This window comes from Dermacentor variabilis, unplaced genomic scaffold (assembly GCF_050947875.1).
Source record: "Dermacentor variabilis isolate Ectoservices unplaced genomic scaffold, ASM5094787v1 scaffold_12, whole genome shotgun sequence".
NCBI classification, from domain to species: domain Eukaryota; kingdom Metazoa; phylum Arthropoda; class Arachnida; order Ixodida; family Ixodidae; genus Dermacentor; species Dermacentor variabilis.
The window spans coordinates 30,396,251-30,415,218 of NW_027460280.1; the positions used below are offsets into that span (position 1 = coordinate 30,396,251).

The 18,968-nt window shown below is 46.4% G+C and overlaps 1 protein-coding gene across 5 annotated transcripts in view; it reads right to left on the reverse strand.

Annotated features, from left to right (window-relative positions):
* Window positions 1-18,968, reverse strand: part of LOC142565968 (sushi, von Willebrand factor type A, EGF and pentraxin domain-containing protein 1-like) — a 197,628-nt gene that overhangs the window by 43,263 nt on the left and 135,397 nt on the right. For 4 of the 5 annotated variants that reach the window (XR_012824936.1, XM_075676606.1, XM_075676607.1 and 1 more), the window contains 3 exons: window positions 13,790-14,020; window positions 12,954-13,211; window positions 12,474-12,695 (listed from right to left, as the gene is read on the reverse strand). Coding sequence is in view for 4 of the 5 variants with exons in the window: in XM_075676606.1 (XP_075532721.1) it covers window positions 12,474-12,695; window positions 12,954-13,211; window positions 13,790-14,020 (711 nt within the window). In the remaining variant the exon portion in view is untranslated. Of the gene's footprint in view, window positions 1-12,473; window positions 12,696-12,953; window positions 13,212-13,789; window positions 14,021-18,968 lie in introns of those variants that run through there. The other variant, XM_075676608.1, reaches the window with a different exon arrangement.

The following is an 18,968-nucleotide window of genomic DNA, read 5'->3' on the forward strand; positions in this document are numbered from 1 at the left end:
CTACGTATGCTTTGAAGGGATGTTTTCTCGCAGCTTCATGCATGTGATTCGACGAATGACGTCCGCCAGCTCCAGTGAGGCTGTGGAGACGATGATGATATTCGTTCCTTCTTGGATTCGCAGTACGAAATCCTCTCCCGTGATTTTTTGTTGGTTCGGTCCGTTTCCAGTGATTATCGTCCAGGTAGCCCGAATAATCGTTTGTGGTATTTCTATTCTCAGGTATTCCTTCAGCATGAGTCCCTTGTGGGGTTTCAGTATTATCTTGATGGCATTCTTCGGTAATTGTGGCAGAGGCTTCCCCTTCATCGGGCGCATGTTGCGACGACCGGTGCCCGTCTCACCGTTCTGCCCGTCTCCTTACGCGCCGCCATTAAATGGCTGTCCGTTAATCTTATTCTTGTTGTTGGAGGCATTTTGTCTGTTGTTGTGCTTGGTAGCCTCTCAGCGTCGCTGCTATACAACTAACTACCAGCTGTCCGTCGCCTGGTTATGGGCGGCAATCCCCTGGCTTTTGCTAGTCCCTGCTTCATACATTCCTCTTGTGTTCCCGTTTTCGTGCGTGTTGTTATTCGTATGCGGGGGAATTATTTCGAGATTCATATTTTCTGACGCAGCCATCTCCTACGCTCGGTAGGGGTGATCCGGGTATTAACAAGTGGCGAGGCGGTCGCTCGCACGTTAAGCCTATCGGGCCTCCGCCGCTTCAAATTTTCAAAGTCGTGTTGGATGATAAAAAATTCCCTCACGGACTTGAGCTTGGTCTTGAAACGTAGCTTTTGTCGAGCGGAATCCATAAGGATACTCGAGGCAGGTGCACTTGGTGATTTTCGGCTAAAAAGTCGATAGTCGGCGGAGCCCACGTGAATAACGTGTTCCTGCAGTGGAATAATTGGCTCGCATGACCATGGCAGCATCGTCTGCAGATAGCAAACGTCTTTTAGTGTTCAAAAATCGAACAGGAAACATCAGAAGATGGTTTTCTAAGTGGCTGCCCGATAGATCCGAGATATGCTGCTAGGACATTTGGTTAGTTCAACTGGTTAATAATACGAAGCGTGTGGGTGCTGTGTGCGGTCGTCTTCAGTCTCACGCTAAGAATAGGTGAGGAAACAGATCGATACATGTTCTAAATCTATGCTTATATCACCAGACACGTATCACCAGCGTATCGAAGCGCTGCCCGTGCTGCACATCAACCCTCCCCCCCCCCCTTCCTTTTTTTTTTTGGGCTATTACTAAACCAAACAGCTTTCTTTGGCTGCCGTTTTGCGGTTCCATGCTAGTCGGGTAAGGACATAATGAGCAGCCAGGTGGCGCTGCGGAAGCTCCAGTCAAGAGCGCCTTCCTTGCCGCGTTTACAGGTTTCGGGTAGTACAAAACAAGAAGCCCTGCGTGGGAACGCACGGCGCCACGTTACGTCTGAGCTGCACTGCGGTGGGGATTCTGGAGAATTTCATGCACGGGAGGCTTTGTAGCACGCCTTCCGTCGAGAAGGAAGCAATCTGTGGGTACTACACCGCAGCCGGAATGAAAGCCTTACGTTTCTTCTTCCTTCCGCAGCTGCTCTGTTTCTTCGCCTTCGTCTGGAAGCACCTTGCCATCCTTCGTCCAGGTACAGAAAGGCTCCCGCAGACCAGCTGTCACGGAATATGGGCAGTCAATTGCGCCAAATCGCAATTGACTGCGCATGTACAGTCATGATAATGAAAGGACGATTTTTTGGCCGTGTAAATATTTTTCTCGACTATGCATGCTGTGCGAAGTACAATAAATAAAAGTTATGAATATTCCACACACTGTAGAAATGCAATCTTATGAGAAGCACTTGGCAAGTATAGTCTGCCATCCAGCTCGTTTGGGGTTCTATAAAAGCGTTACCAGAATGTGGCTGCTAGTGCTACTGCTGATGACTAAACGGGGCGTGGTTATGCCCATTAAGCCAGTGCCATTGCTCGCTTTTTTTTTTCACCGGGCTCCCAGCATCCCTGTTAATACACAAAATATTGATAGACCACCACGTACGTACGTGTGCGTGTGTGCGTTTAATGCGAGCGTGTGTGAGACAATAACAACACGACAGTATGACGGCGATGGCATGAAAAATGACTTTTTGTACTTCTGGCCAAGACAAAAGAAAAGAATCGTCAACCTGCATCACAGATCGTTGTAAGTAGACATTATGAACATCGCTCCTGAAATGAGCTGTGCTATAGTGCATGGCATTACGTCGAGGCCATTGTGTGCAGAAGCATTCACAGCCAGGGTGCATCTCCCGCGCGACTGTGTTGGAGCAAAGTTCAGGGCACAAGCGTTTACAGAAGTCTCTCTCCCTGTTAGTATGAGCAATCCTCTCCTTGTCAGATGCTCTCTGGAAATCACCGTCTGTAACATGTGTTTTGCGTGTCCGGCTTTTAGTGCGTATCTTTACCGACCTTACAATACGCTTTTTTTAATGAGAAACATTCTTTGCATCATACCAGACACTTTGCGGCAGATCGTTAGGAAGGTTTGTGTCTCGCCTCCCTTCGGGCCTCTTCAAGAGAATAAAATGAATTGGTGTCCGATCGTGGGATTGAACTAGGGTCTCGTAGCACAAAAGCTCAATTCTCTACCCATTAGGTGACAGACGCATGCATCATACTCTTGTGCCACAGCCAACTAGCGCTTCGAGACGATTGGCACGTGCGCAGTGTGGCATAGCAATAAGTTCCTAAGAAATGTGAGAGCTCATGCGCATGAGCTGCAGGTGCAGTAATGGACCACGCGAATGATTGTCAGCCTTAACGCTGTCCTTCACGTGATTCATGTCGACTAGCAACAAGTTGCTTACAGAAGTGAGAGCGTGCCAGTTTTCTCACATTTTATCGCCTTCGGGATCGGTCCAGGTCGTAACAGAGCAGCTTGTAATGTTTTTTCACCTCAGTACCACGAACCGGGGATTATTCCGTCGCTGTAGCAGTCATACTGCATACGCTTTGTCTCAATTACGACAGTGCGCGCGACCAGAAAGTATTTTTATGCATAGTAGTTATGTAAAACTGAAGCAAACTATGTACTAGTGGCTTTACATACTGCCGCACGCAGGAGATCGATTTCGGCCTTTTAACATCTGTAACCGGTGTAGTTCGTGGAATATCAATGATTGTGAAAAAGTTACTACGTTGTCAACGTAATGACTGGAAATATTCAAATCGTACACGGTTTAACCGTTTTCCCAAGCGAGTCAGTATATATAAAGGATTGCTAATAAAGTTCAAAATATAATTGCAGTGAGGCTCGTCGAAGTTGGCTCGGTGGCATGCTGAGCAGCCCGCCGAGGTCGTGAGCAGAGTTGACGCCCTGGGTGGTTGAATTCGTCACCAAAGTCACTAGCGAGAAACAGTGCAGCTTTTACAGGCATATTCCTCGATGTCCATCAAAAATGTTTTTTTATTTTTAATGCGAAGCAGTTACGTAATCACTCCCAGTGTTCTCTTCGTACGTCCGGCGTCCGTGTTGGTAGCCGCGAACACGCCATAACACAAACATACGCATACGTTGGTGGGATGTGAACCAGGGTCCCCTAGCACAGTAGCCCGTGTTCTATCTATTAGGCCACAGATGCATGCATAGCACTACAGAAAATTAGCCTCACAAGTTATTCCCTTGTGACAGCGCTTTGAGACACTACGTAACACCGCACTGCCTTCTGGTTCGGCCAAGGCGGTATCAGCAAGGACGCGCCCGGTGTCGCGTTTTGTGTAGCACTACCATACATGGCAAAAACGACAGTCGCGCGTCTCGTTGTTGTGCCCGCACTGGACTGCCAGGTGCAGCCCGAACAGCCGCACGATACGACGGCGCTCGAAAGTTCGGCGTCTGCTATCATCGTTATAGCGTGGCACCGAGTTGAGAGAAGCACGTGAAATTCGGCATCCACGGGCATTGAAAATTACTGAAGGATAACACGTGTCCTTAAAAAATGCTTCGAACAACATTGGTAACCACGTGGCGTGGTACCTGCTTAATGCCTTCTTTTTGGTGCGAAGTGACAGTATCGAGGCCGCGTGAGTGATATCGTACAGAGCCCCTCGAGGACGCGCTTCTAGTCATGCCCGCACAGCTAGCGCCATGAAACCTGCCAGTGTTCGTGTCCCTGAGGACTTGGTGAAAAAAAAAACGCAGGTGCATTATCGTCGATGAGCTGCTTAATGTAGTCAGCATGGAGCACCTGTATGCGGAATACATAGCCAGAGATAATGTTCATTTTTTTACTTCGCATAATCATGACGCATGCAGAACCGTCTCAAACCCTTCATTCATAACAATGGTCTTGCCCTTCTGCAGTACGGCTCTGTCACCAATAAAGCGGTACCAAGTGCCTTGCTGGCGACGACGACCTTTGTAATGCTGCGTTGAGGATTCTGCAAGACGAAGCCGGAGGTGATGTCGCAGGTCTGAGACTCATTTTTTACTGTTAACGGCCATCGACGCTCAAAGCTTCGATTTGATAATGTGTCCGTAGCTACGCTGCATTAACAAGAGAGTGGAACGTGTTTGTCTCTGAAACGGAAAACCCAATTTCCCTCTCGAAAGGTGATGGTGATTACGTTATCAGGTGGCATTAGGCCTGCATTATTTAGGCGTGTATTTTGGCAGCCTATTTACCTGAATTTCAAGCGCAGGAAAACTTCGGCATGCATGTGTCCGGTGTTCCCCTCTCGCCTGGCCGTGTCCCTGCTCCTTGTACGAACTACTCTGACGTTATGATAGAAAGTAATAGAGAATTTTCATTTTATTCTTGTTTTGGCCGGCACGTAAAACCATAGAATTTAATTTTAAGAGAGTGTTACGTTTATATTTTTGGGTATTCTTCATATTCAGAAAGTGCAATGAAAATCAGCTTCTGACCTGGCTTGATTAAAGCAAATACGCCGTATTTGTAAGTCGAAGGCGATCATCTTGTAGCTTTCTTATAGCTGTATATGTGTCTGGTTCAATCTACCAGATGTAAAAGCTGCTACTTTTCTCACCTTGCGGTCACGACTCCAGAATCGATTGCAGACAGAGTCCCTTGTCGTTTTCTTTCGGTTCGCATCAAACACAGACGTATTCAATTGTGCCGCATATACGACCCTGTTTGTTCCAGCGAATAGTTGTAATTACGGCGGTGAACTAATGGCTCCCTATATTATTCAAAAATATTCAGCACTGTGAAGGCATATGAAATAGCAAAGCAAAGTGTGAACAGAATAGCATATATAGCCTTCAGAAGGTACTTCGTTTCCAGTGCATGTGGTGCATCTAATAGGTTAATTAAGCGTAAAGAGTCCTCATTTTGATGGTGGTATCGAGGCAACCATTGTGAAAAAAGTATAAAAAAATTAACAAAACCACACTGTGGAAGACCTAGGCAATGTGAATTCCAGCGAAATGCCGCTACAGCCGGCGCCAGGATGCCAGCAGTGATCTCGAGCCTAAACGAAAAGCGAAGACGGTCGCCCACTGTCTTGGCCATCTTTGGGCACAACACAAATCGTCAAACCAACGCCGTACCGGTTGGACAGAATGACCACCCTTATGGCTAATACAACGGCGGGCAGCAGGGGACACACATGCACCCTGAACCATTTATCACTGTGGGAGAGTGGATCCTAGAAAAAAAAAACACGTAAACATATCCTTACACAGCAGTTGTCGCCGTTCTTTTTGGACATGTTTAAAATAAGTTGGCCGTTGTAGAAAGCACTTATCGATCTTCTGCCGGATATCATGCGTTAGGTCACGAAAGTATAACAAGTCTGGAGTGTGACGTGGCGGCCTGGGGTGCTCGTACAGGTTGGGAGAAACGATCTGGAATGTGTGTGTGGTCCTTCGAGTTTTCGAGGTTAGCAACGAAGGTAGAAAACTCGGGGATGCTTAGTGAGTCCATCAACCAGCTACTACTTGTGCTCGATTTCACTTGACGCTGAACAGTGCTTAATCGTCGATCGCGTGCTTGGCGACCGAACACTTTTCTGCAAATTATACTCGTAAGAATGCCCATACGGCGTAAAGAAAGCTTGCAAGAGTGCGTCAGTGGTCGAGAAAAACCTGCATTATCCGCGCTATTTGGACGAATCGCACAGTGGTGGCGAGGTGTCACAGCGTGGAGAGAAACTGCTCGTCATTTGCTGCAAGCATACAACTTCTTACCACACCTGGAGATAAATTTAGCGCGCCTTCAGTGCGAGCTTATTAAGGGCACTGTGACTCCGTAGGAATGCTGGGATAATGTCAGCTTGTCTTTACGGGGCTTGGTGGCAAAACCAGACACGTTATGATTTCCTGGCTCTCCGAGAAAGTTTTCATTCATAAGCCAAAACTTCCTGACATTCCCACGCGTGAACTGTCACCGCAGCGCCACCTTTCTCTTTATAGACATGCTTTTGTTGGGATATTTATGGCTGAAAGTGCATTTTCATGGTGAGTACGTTTCATTGCTGTGGCGTTCTAAAGACTCTTTCTGCTCCACTTATACGAATCCGTCCCCTGGCGCACAAGCACCAACTGTCGCTCTCGTAGCATTTTGTGTTAACCACTGGAATACTTGATTATATAAAATGCTACGAGACTTGATAGGCGTATGAGAAACTCAAGGGGAAAAAAGCGTCTGTCAAGAGAACGAATGTGAGTGGGAACGAACGAAAAAAGTGCAAGATGATGCGAGACACAGCGCGGTCTTTCGTCGCATCACACGCAGCGCATGTGGGTAACTAAGGCATCTTGCAACGGTCCTCGACCACAACAGCGCACGCGACACAAGCTGGCAAGCAAAACGTGCCACGAAACTTGCTTAGCCTGAACCGGAGACAGGACGCCACGAGCCTCGGTGGGGCAGCAAAGGTGCATGTGTAACCTCCTAGCCGATCTGGATCCATCACGGAGGTATACTGCTATTGTGGAGTAGTTGCATTACATATGATACCACCTCAGTCTCTCACTGCTGCCGCATCAATATGCTAATCATGGAGTATTCGCGACAAGTTAGAAGGCTTTTGTATCCTGTTTCTGGGCTAAATAAATAAACAACTTAGTATACTATCAGTGACTACAGTTAGTAATTGACAGGCAGCGTTTTTTTCCTTAACCCAGGAATTTTCTCAGATAGTCGGGAGAACATGAAACCAACATTAAATAGAACACTGAAAACATACTGGGCTACATGCTTCCAGAGCACTAAAACGACGAGTGCAGTATAAAGCATTTTGTAGTGTAACCCTCGTCATACTGTCGCAGTTCACAAAGAACAGCTGCAAACATCTTTTTTTTCGTCGACAGCGCACGAATGAAACCGTCTTCCTGATCGTGTAAATGCTGAAGTCATGACTTGTTCTCAACACTTGTTTCATACAGCTTGTAACGAAAGCATTTGGTTTGCTTTAGTGTATTGAAGCGCTAATATGCTCTTATTGTATTGCATTGCATTTCTCTTGTCTTTTGCGTAATGTTATTGTACTAAAGTGATAATGAATTATTTTTGTTGTATTAATGTCCCAAAGTGCTATTGTATTGATGTAGTAATGAATTAATTTGTTACTTCTGCTCACCACTTCTATCTAGGTCAAATGTTGGACAGATAGTATCTTCAAACAAACAAACAAAGTGTAACAAACTATGACAGGCGTAAGCATTTATTAGAGCCGGTGTCGGACAAAGAAAATAATTCTAAAGGCGATTCAACCTTTAGTTGACGTCGATGTCTTCCTGAACGAGTTGCGGTGGAGCGTGGGGTATATGAACGATACAATTTATTCTGAGGCCCGCAGCGTCTCAACGACAGCGTCCAAAAACACTATGACACGAGGGGAAAATGCGAGAACGCTCCCCTTACCACTGTACCACCACACTGCGGTACCACTACCGTGCAGTGGTACTACATGGTTGCACCACCGGTACCAGATCTATTTTGGGGAACGGCGCACATTTTTTAGAATGCGCAGTCTACGGGAGTGGTCCACGAAAGAGTTTAGAAACATACCCAGACGTAAGGGAAGCAAAGTTTTCGCGTCTGTATACGTTCGTCTGTACATATCCGTGCAACCGGCGTCCCCATATACATTCCCCGTAAGACATTATCGAAAAGTCATTTTCATGCTGCGTTGATATGCACTGCGGGCGCGCTAGCTTCTCGTCGGAGCATTTTCGTCGATCGTAAATGCCTTTTTCAGGTGCGTTTTACTGCCGCGAAAAGTTTACAGGCCGCGAGTTTTGCGTAGGGCTAATACCAGCATAATTAGTACATGGAGTCCGTCGAACACTGCTACGTTGTGTTGCTGCCACATAAAAACGGGGATTGGAGTTTCAAATTATAAGGTGCGTTTCAAGGCTTTGTGGCAATCAAGCTTCTATGACCAGTAATCTTTGGACGCCAGCACCACTTAAGAAAGCAAACCGGAAATGGAGCATCAAGATTCGATGTGTTAACCATTTAGAACTTTAACAAGACGCTGATATAAGCGAAAGATATCAGCCCCCGTGCTTCGAAGTTCAAAGGCTGAAAAGCTTACTTGAAATGTTTGGTTGAGCCTGTTAACAGAGGTGTGCGAACGGTAATTTTTACGACCCAACCATATATACATCGAACAGTGCTACAAGCGAATCGAATCGAATAATGAACAGTCATTTTCACATTTAATATAAAACTGTTTACATTCTAGTTTCTCATCGTTAGCAAGCTCCTGTGATTGTACCATGCATTATGCAGCATTGTTTATTAAAAGTACAAATGAGCAGTTTGTTCGCATGCAAAGGACTCTTCGGTAAGCGAAAACAGTAGCATGGCTCTATAGGTGACCAATAGAACGCCATACTGCTCGTCGTTTAAGTGTATACTCTGGCCGCCATGCTGAAATTTATCGTACTTTTGCTCCATCATTATGTTCACAATTTAGAATATTCAAAATTGATTCGGAAAGTATTCTTATTCACGAATGGGACTATGCGCTTCGAAGATAAAATAAATTGGGGAATATTCCACACGTTATTCGAAATTTTCCAATATTCGCACACCATTACTTGTTAGTGGTGTGCGAATATGCATAATTGAAAGGGAACTCGAGCAGAAGTGCTCACAGAATGCAGGCTAGATATGCTCATTAACGCCTCAGTGCGTCTAGTATCGGTCTTGTCGCTCGGTAATTAAGTGTGATGATATATGAACAGACTAATGTGGGCTGGTGGCTTCTCCGAATGAAAGTTGGGGGCTACCGTTGTTTCCGCTGAACTTCCAAAGGTTTTGCACAGCTCATAACGACGCCTGCTGCACAACACTGTGTCTGTCAGAAATGATGAAAACTGGAATGGGAAAGACCGCAGCCAAGAGTAAGATAAAGCCTGCAATATCATAGTTAATGTCCAAAGAACTGTGATAACTATTATACGTATATAACACAATAACAACCTTGTTAAATGAGCAGAGCATTCTATTTAGGTTGGATGACAGACAGAGGTTTATATGTGTATGAATGCACTAACCGAGTAGTGAATGTAAGTTTCTCGCGAGTTCGCTTTAAATTTTAAACGATGTTTCAGCACAACTTTAGAGTGCAAACAGACTGGAATATGTCTCTACGATCGCATTCTCCGTCGGTCAGTGAACCGAGCAACACGTAAGATGAAACCTTCCAATTTTCAAACGCGAACACTTCTAGGAGAGTCGATCATCTTTCCGTTTAAATATGGAAGCAACTGCGTCATTGTAAACTTTGCAGCATCTTGAGGTTCCACACAGCAAAGCAGGTAACAATTGTAGGATAACAGTGCAGGCCAGTCACTTTGGGGTTTGCCGAATAACTAGTTCATACACTCTCGCTCACAGCGAGGTTCCCGTTAGATGATTACATCTGCAAATAAATAAAAAACCTCACTGAAACGCCAATGTTTTCCAACCTTTAAATTTTAGCCTCATTACCAGCGGTATTTCAATGATATTAGGAAATTTCGTAGAGAATCATGAATAGTCGGGCAAGGGAACAAGAAAGAGTGCAGGATTGCCAGTCAGCCTCTAGAGTCTGTGAAGGAGTGCGTTTACCTAGGTCGATTAATCACAGGGAGCCCTGATCATGAGAAGGAAATTCACAGAAGAAGAAAAATGAGTTGGAGCGCACACGGCAGACATTGTCAGCTCCAGACTGGAAGCTTAGCATTATCATTGAAAAGAAAGGTGTACACTCAGTGCATTTTACCAGCGCTTACATATGGGGCAGAAACTTAGAGACCGACAAAGAAGCTTGAGAACAAGTTAAGGACCGCGCAAAGAGCGACGGAACGAAGAATACTAGGCATAACGTTAAAAGACAGAAATAGAGCGGTTCGGATCAGAGCAAACGGGTATAGCCGATAGCCTTATTGACATTTTGAGAAACGAATTGGGCTGGGAAGGTCTTGCAATGCGCAGGTTAGATAACCGGTACACCATTAGGCTTACAGAATGGGTGCCAAGAGAAGGGAAGCGCAGTCGAGGACGGCAGAAGACTAGATGGGACGATGGATGGATGGAAAAACTTTAATAAGGTCCATCGGGGCGTGCACTAGCACGTAGCGGGCTGCTCCCACGTCGGGAAAGAAAGACCTATAGCCTCTCCGGCACGTCGCGGGCCCGTTGGACTGCCCATAGTTGAGATTCAAAATCGGGACTGCGTAGGGCGATGAAATTAGGAAATTCACGGGCGTTAGTAGGAATCGGTTGGCGCAGGACAGGGGTAATTGGAGATCGCTGGGAAAGGTCTTCGTCCTGGAGTGGACATAAAATAGAATGATGATGATGATGGCTTTCCATCCTAATTGCAAATGCGCAAATGCCATTCATCTGCATGATTAAACAGATACGGAATTGATTCGTCTGTCGACCCGAAAAAGTAACACCTTTCTTCCTACTTTGCGTTTTCAATAAGCGCCAGTTAATTTGCGCTTCACTCATTGCGTCTTGTGTGTTCGTGTCACTGTCCTTGTGTACGTAACGGTAGTGCAGGTATCACGGAACCTCACGAAATAGGCCAGTTGCATGCCCCATTCTCATTCAGAAACAGCTGCACACGCGAAACCTTTGCTTTGTGGGAACCCCACAAGGGAAGCCCACGTTCAGTCATTTTTGAAAACCGCTTTTTTTGCGTGTTTCTTCTGCAGTAGATCTTGACTTCGCAGGTAGACGACACGATATATACATTCACGAGGAGATATTCTTGCTGCTCTTCAAAAACCAGTTTCCATGTACTCTGATACCAAAGCGTCGTAGGCGAGACATGGTTGCGCGGATCATGCAGAAGTTTCCTCTGGGGTTAGGAACAGTTCATCAGCTGCGTATACCTTTTTCAACGCAATCAGAGTTGTTGCTGGGCATCGTGCTTTCCTCGGAATTTCATTGCGGCATCGCGTTCGCATCGTTTCAAGCGTCCACGGGTTGCGTCTTCAATCTATGCACATATAGTTAGGAGCGAGGAAGAGAGCGATCACTGACAAAAGGGTCAAGCAGCAACCCTTCGAAGCCTTTCTAATTCGTCAACTCTTGCGCTACAAACTAACTTGGTGGTCAGGGCACACACACTGAGCGAAAAATTAAGCGGAACCTCCATGAACGGGAACCGTCCGAGATATGCTTAGCATGATATGGCTGTCGGCCAGGTGGGGAACGTATTATGCGGGGTAATGTGTGTGTAGGGGTTATGCTGATGGACGTAGTATACGTTATTTATTTATATATGCGTGAGGAGTTCAAACAGAGAAATGCACATGTTTACATTGACGGACGTATACATTCTGCACCACACCGAGCGCCACACAATGTTACTCATATCTTCGACAGGGCTCGTTCAGGGAGATACCGCTTAATTTATTTGCGCAATACCAGGCGCAGTATAACCATAGACAAATAACCAGTCGTCATAGGCAGCGGAGGAGGAACGGTAACGCGTGCATGCGTAATGCACGAGTGGCGTATCTTCTCGTTTTGGGTCCCCTATAGTCACCTTCCATCTTCACTGGTCGGGTGTTTACCAGGGTGTCCCATACTGCATGCGATCCCTTTTTTTAGTATAGGCTTAAGCATTTCTGGACTAAGTTTAACGCCTCCTTTCTGCGCATGTCGTATGGAGAACTGCGAAAGGTGGACGGGCTCGTACAACGTTTTGCGCCGGCACGCCTATTGTTATCGCTGACGATGGGTCGTTCGTCACTGCACTCTGGATGGCAGCTACCAGCCGCACACCCAATGGGTTGCAACTGCGCATTTTCGCCCAGTGTATTGGAAACGGGTTTTCTGGCTTCACATTATTTTCTAGCAACTCGCTATACAATGCTACGCATTAAAATGCTCCGCTGTACGGTAACTCATTAGTGGCAGAGTATACGAGGCGTGCTGCGCGGCAGCCCGCGCTATTCTGCGGCCGAAAGAAATGGCCGCGCGGACAAAAGGTGGTGCAGGGCCCCCTTAACGTCCACGCCGGGGCACTCACGCGTGCAGGCGGGCAGCTCGTCGAGTCCGTATTCCTCCTGGAAGTCGAAGCGGTCTCGTTGGGCGCGGTCGCAGACCACGTAGCCCCTGGCCAGCAGGGGAAGCGACTTGGTGCTCATCACGTGGTCGGTGAAGCACGAGAAGCGGCATGTGATGAGCCCCATGCGCCGCTTGCACTGGATGTTGCCGTTCGCGGGCGCCCTTAGAGACAAACACTGCGACTCTGGAAACGACGCGCATGTTCAGTGCGAGCAGCCAAGCGCGCGTGCCCCGAGAGACGACCATCGGAGCTTGGTCTGTTTGCGCCGCAATCGTCAAGGGTCAGCCAAGGCGCACCCCAGGGAAACCAAGCCAGAGCAGGCCCAACAGTGGTATTGAAGCGCGCCATCGCGGTCAAGAGCAGGCCTGGAGCCATGCGGAGGCGCTTTTGCAGCAGCCACGAGCGGCGATGCAGCCATGCAGCCAGAGCGATTCTACTCACCCCGGAACTGCTCGATCTGCCTCGCGTTCACAACATAGGCACACTGTGTTTCTGCCTGGGTTTTATTGTCTCTAGCCGTACAGGTGACGTTGTACGCGCCGGGCCCAAGCAGAGTGGCCGGATCGCAGATGACCAAGGCGGCGCCGCCGGACGCCGCCTCGAAGGCGGGAGGCTTTAGGTGCACTGGATACTTGTCGTGGACTTCCTGGACGTCTACACAACCGGGCCCCGCTTCGCGAAGGCGGGGAACAGTTTCACCTGCAGGCACAAAAACGGCTCCTTGCACAAGCGCCGCCTCGCACACGGCCGGTCGCGCTCGAACCGCCGCGTGCTCCGCAAACTTCTTACAGCGGCGAAGGTGTGCTGCTGGCTACACAACGCAGCAATCGACGGGGTCTAGAACTGCTCCTATGCAACTTGGCAAAGGCAGGTCACTGTTCATTATTTCCACCAAACAGATCGATTATAATTAACGTTTCTTACGTTCCTGAGTTATTAGTGCGAATCATTATATAGAGAAACGAGAAGCGCAAGCCTACTTGTCGACTGCAGAACATAATAGAACAATTCATTTTCTTGCAACCAACTTTGGTCTACATGTCTGCAGAAAAACAGGATCTAGTTCGGGTCATTATTTGAACAATTTATTATGAATGACCTACACGGATAATTTCAACTTTTATTCATCGTTCACGCGGTTAAAGTTTAGTGGGAAATGGGCTCCCAAACCGCAAACGGTTCGCACATGGCGCTGGAGCGCCATCATCACATCTCCGAGTGCTGGAAGAAAGTTTGCCAGGAATGCGCGCCGCGGTGATCCACGCGCGAGTTCCTACCTTTGACTATTACCTTAAACGCGCAGGACGCCGACGACCTGAGCTCGTGGTCCTCCGCAACGCAGTTGATCTCGTGGTCGCCAAAGTCGGCCAGCATCTCCGGTGTGCAGGTGGCGTTGACTAGTCCGGAACCGGTGCGGAACACAGGCCGTGGCACGGTGGTGTTGCCCAGTTCGTCGGTGCCGAATTCCGTGTCCTCGCAACCACTTACCCGCACTGGGGCTAGTTGCTCTGCGCGAAGTCAGACGCACTTGCGGTCAGATCTGCTTTAGGGTACGAAGAAGTAGCTATACTGGAACAGCGAAGGTCGCTATGACTGTATTCTTTTTTTCTTAGAAGTACTAAATTCCCAGGCATACTTTTCCCTTGGCTGGCGGCAATGTCGCAGAGGACCATTTTCGTGAATAATGCTCAGATGTATGTCTGTCTTGAAGCCCCCAGGGACAGGGGTAGCCTCCAGACTTTCTTCTTTTAAAAAGTAGCAGTAGCTACTAGCTACCATGAACTATCGCACGTTACTTACGTATAAGTAACTGGAGTTAATAAGCATAGTGTTAGTAATAGCTGCCAATAAGAGAAGGTAGTAACCGCTACTTACACACCTGAATTACCACTATCAAAAGTATAGTGGCGTCTATCTTGTGTATAAGCGCTGCTTCCTCGCCTCAATTAGGTTGCTTATAGTTTAAAAGCGCATCCATGTGAAGGAAAAGAAGTAATAAAAATCAAGGAGCGCATTTGCACGTTTAGCTTTGTCATATTGAATAAACCAATAATTACTGCGACATAGTGGTCACACCATAAATACCAACAGCGAGTGACTACTCTGCACAGAAGTTAAGGCACCACAACTAAACGTGTCATAAGAGAGAACACTGAATCGCACAGCACACGGAATGGGCTACAACGCGACCCGTTTTGAAGCACAGCCGCAAACAGGCACATAGCCGCAGCACGTTTTGGAACCGCACATTGTGCCGATGCGTGTGCCGATGCGTATCTTTGTATTTGCTTAAATAAATGACGTTATGGGCATAAATCTGTACAATCGGATATACGCTACCGTGCGGTGAACGCATGTGCAGACAACTGTTAATCAACTCGAACTTAGAAGAAAAAAAACAGAGACTTGAATTCCTTAAACTACTACACACTAACAATTTATCCCTTGACCCATCTGAACATCGCAGCTATCGACCAGAACTACACGCCACCGCAAACATGATGCATTAACCCCTTACTTTACAAGAACAAACACATATAAGTTTTCTTTTTTTTCCTCGAACTGTAACCGAATGGAATTGTATTAATTGAATCCACTTCCTAATCTTGTTTTCCATCGTTCTGTTTGTTTTGTCAATCTGATTTTCTTTGTATGTACCATATGTCGCCCTCCCTGCTTGGACCACGTGTCCGCAGTATTAAATAAATAAAACTACAGCTCATTTAAATGTTCGTCTGAGATTACTATCACGTACCATAATTAACCGGGAGAGACAAGGCCATTATCAACTTAACCACGATTATATATATATATATATATATATATATATATATATATATATATATATATATATATATATATATATATATATATATATATATATATATATATGCAGTGAAGAACTAGTGAAGAGTTAGTGACTGCTTCAAAGGGCGATGCTATAGAGGAACATTAAGCGGACGCGACACACGCGCATGAACTCAGTGCTGAATTCAGTTGAAGTTCCGCACCTGTCTTGTGTGTTCCTTCTTTGTCCCTTGTTTTTGTGCGGTTACATGATGCATTCCACTAACTTGCCCCTTCTGCCTCGTGTGCCGAGCTGAAACCTCCGGTCGGTAACAGCCGCGAAAGAGCCCCGAAGAGCAGAATGCTGGCTACGTTGGCTCATTGGCGCATCAGAGAAAACAGCTCTCAGCGATCGTCGCCAGACCTTGCAACAAAAGGATACCTTATAATCACAAATTAGCCTTTTTTCCTTAATAGCCGCACTCAGCAATCACATGACCTGCTGCCTCAGACGGGTTTGGGTGCGAGCTAGTTGGTACGGATCATTCATATTTAAAATAGCGCCAAAAAACACAGACCTGCTGAGGTAGTTCAGTGGATGTGGCGTTGCGCTGCTGAGCTCAAGGTCGCGGGTTTCGGCCGTGGTGGCCGCATTTTGATGCGGGTGAAATCCAAAAGCGATTGTGTACTTAGGCTTAGTTGCATCTCAAAATAAAAAAAAGCCAGGTGGTAAAACTCTGTCGGGAGGCCGCATTGCGACGTGCCTCATAATCACATCGTGGTTTTGGCGCGTAAAACCCCCGAGTTTAGTTCACCGATCTCATTCTTTAATGACTGAGTGTTCCTGTCATTGATGGCATCAGTGACTCCAGTGCACATAGTTATACATATATGTATATCTATGTACATATTATACATGCACACGTTATACATATATGTATATATTCATCCGGCTAAGCATACTAACAAGCAAAGTGAAACATTTCATGGCGTGAGAGCTACAGGTTAATATACACACTAATATTCGCTTAGGCACTACATGCTTCAAAAGAATGGCCTACGAACAGAACAGCCGATTGTCAAGACTTAAGTGGCCACAGTAGAGAACAAACGAGGAAAAAAAAATAAGTCAGTGAGAATGAATTAGATATTGCAACGTATCTGATATAATTTTGTATTGGCTTTCTTTAAGGTACGTTCGTCCCTGCAGGAAAGGCCAGCTATTCCTCTTTCTGTGATGAAATTATACGCATGCTACAGACAATTTTACACACACATATTATATATATGAAGAAAAAGAGTACGGCGTACGTTGAATAAGCACAGTATATTTGAGTGACGTTTCGGCTGGTGGACTAGCCTTTGTCACAGTAACATGTACATGCATTTGGGCTTCCTTATAAACCCGCGATACATCAGATAAGGTTGTGCGCAATAATAACAAGAAAAATCAACATAAATATAGCGATACCACTGGCGATAGCGATATCACACACGTGGCCCACAGTGCAGAAATGAATCGTTCGTCTACTCAATATTACAATGCAAACCACTTTAAATTAACAATAAAAAATAATACAATTAAAAGAAACATGGAGATAATAGGGCACCGCGCGACACTACATTCAGGGTGCAGGTGAAGCGGACAGCTCAGTAGTCGTCATAGCGAGCAGGATGAATGACATGGAATTTTATTGGCCATGCGTACGCATACCAATAAAAGCCCTGATCATTCATCCTGCTCGCTATGACGACTACTGAGCAGTCAGTCCCCCCCCCCCCCCCCCCCCCCCCAACGTACGTCGTACTCTTTTTCTTCATTTTACTACTGGGGCCAGCGTGATTTTCTCAGCCATAACTATGTATGTATATATTACAGGGTGTTCAATGTTAGACTTTCGAGATTTTAAAAAAAAATTCGAAGAGGAGTATACAGAAGCTATTTTCCTACCTTGGTTATGCGGCTAGGCGGTGGCAAACTGTGAGGGTAATTGTCTTAATTTCAATATTTAATTAAATTTGATAATTAAATTAACTTTTTATTTACTGCAGTTAGCATGTATGTTTATATTGAAAACTCAGAGGCGATGCCATTTGGTGACTATTCCATTTTGTACAGTTTTACTAAGGCGTCTGTGTCCCGAGATATGCACGTCTGAAACTTCAGCCCAAGCCGCCTAGAGAGAAAGAGAGAGAGAGAGAGAATGAAGAGGAAAGGCAGGGAGGTTAACCAGATACGAGTCTCCAGTTTGCTACCCTACACTGGGGATGGGGGATAGGGGTCTAATTACGCATGCGAGACAGCGACACCCGCTATGAGGCCCCTCCCTAGTGTGACGCAGCTGTTGCGTATGACGCTCTGTCTGACAAGAATGCGGGTGGCAGGCGACGGTGATTACTTTTCGCTCTTGACCACCGTTTTCGTTCTTGGCCAGCGAAACAGAAGGATGACTTTGCGTGTCGGCTTGGCCAAGCTCTTTTTTTGAAGCAATGACTTGCAAAGTTGGCGAGAAAGCGCAGTGCCACCGTACACGTAATGTCGAAGCGATGAAGTGCGGGATTACAATACTAGCTTTGGTTGTATATATATTATTATGTTTTTTTGCATTTCGGAGGCTCAAAGTCATGCAAGCGCTAAGCATGAAACAAAGGTGACAGCTGCCGGGCAGCACCTTGGTTGCCAGTGGTGTTCCAGGGACGCTGTACCTGTTCGAAGTGTGTGATTTGAGGGCCCTGCATTGCCTACGCCTGAAAAACTGCTGTGAAATAGAAGGACGACTGTGAACTGGCGTAAGTAGTGCACTTCACAGGTGTAGATGCCTGACGATTTTTTTTATTCTTCGCGGTTTCGCGAAAGTGCCGAACAGATCAGGCATCGCCTTGCAAGCGCATCGAGTGAACCCCTGAGCTTCCATTACGTGCCTTTGCCACTGATTGCTTCTACTAAGCTGGGCCGTTGGACGAAGCAAACCCTGCGTTGGCACCTTCCGCGTTGAAAAATGGCTGCTTTGTCTGGGTCGAGGTACTTTTCTACGGCAAAAGAAAATTGATGATGTGCTATCAATGGCGGAGATAAACGGCAATGCGTCATTAGCAATGAGCCTGTACGCGTTTCGCCATCCGGATCGGTGAGTTCCAACCAAAGCAACATTTGTTAGCATTTTCAGACGTTTTCGCACAACAGGCTCAGTTCACCAAAAAAGACAGCCTAAGAAGCGCGTCATTGATGAGGACTTTGAAACTGACATCCTTGCCTGCGTGCATGCAATGCCAAATGGAAGTATTAGATAGATTTCTAAACAATGCGGGAAAAGCGTGGGAACAGTGCACAACGTTCTAAAAAAGCAAGAATTTCATCCATACTATGTGAGTCTTCATCAGACTTTCAAAAACGGGCAGAGTTTTGTAATTAGGCACTAACAAAAGTTGATCAAAATAAGAATTTCGTAGAAAGAGTGATTTGGACTGATGAAGCTCGATTTTGCAGGAATGGCAGAGTGAACACGCACAATGCTCACTATGGTCGCAAAGAAATCCTCACTGCCTGCGGCAACACAACCTATAAATTTAACGTGCACTTAGATCTAAGTACACGGGTGTTTTCGCATTTCGCCCCCATAGAAATGCGGCCGCCGTGGCCGGGATTCGATCCCGCGACCTCGTGCTCAG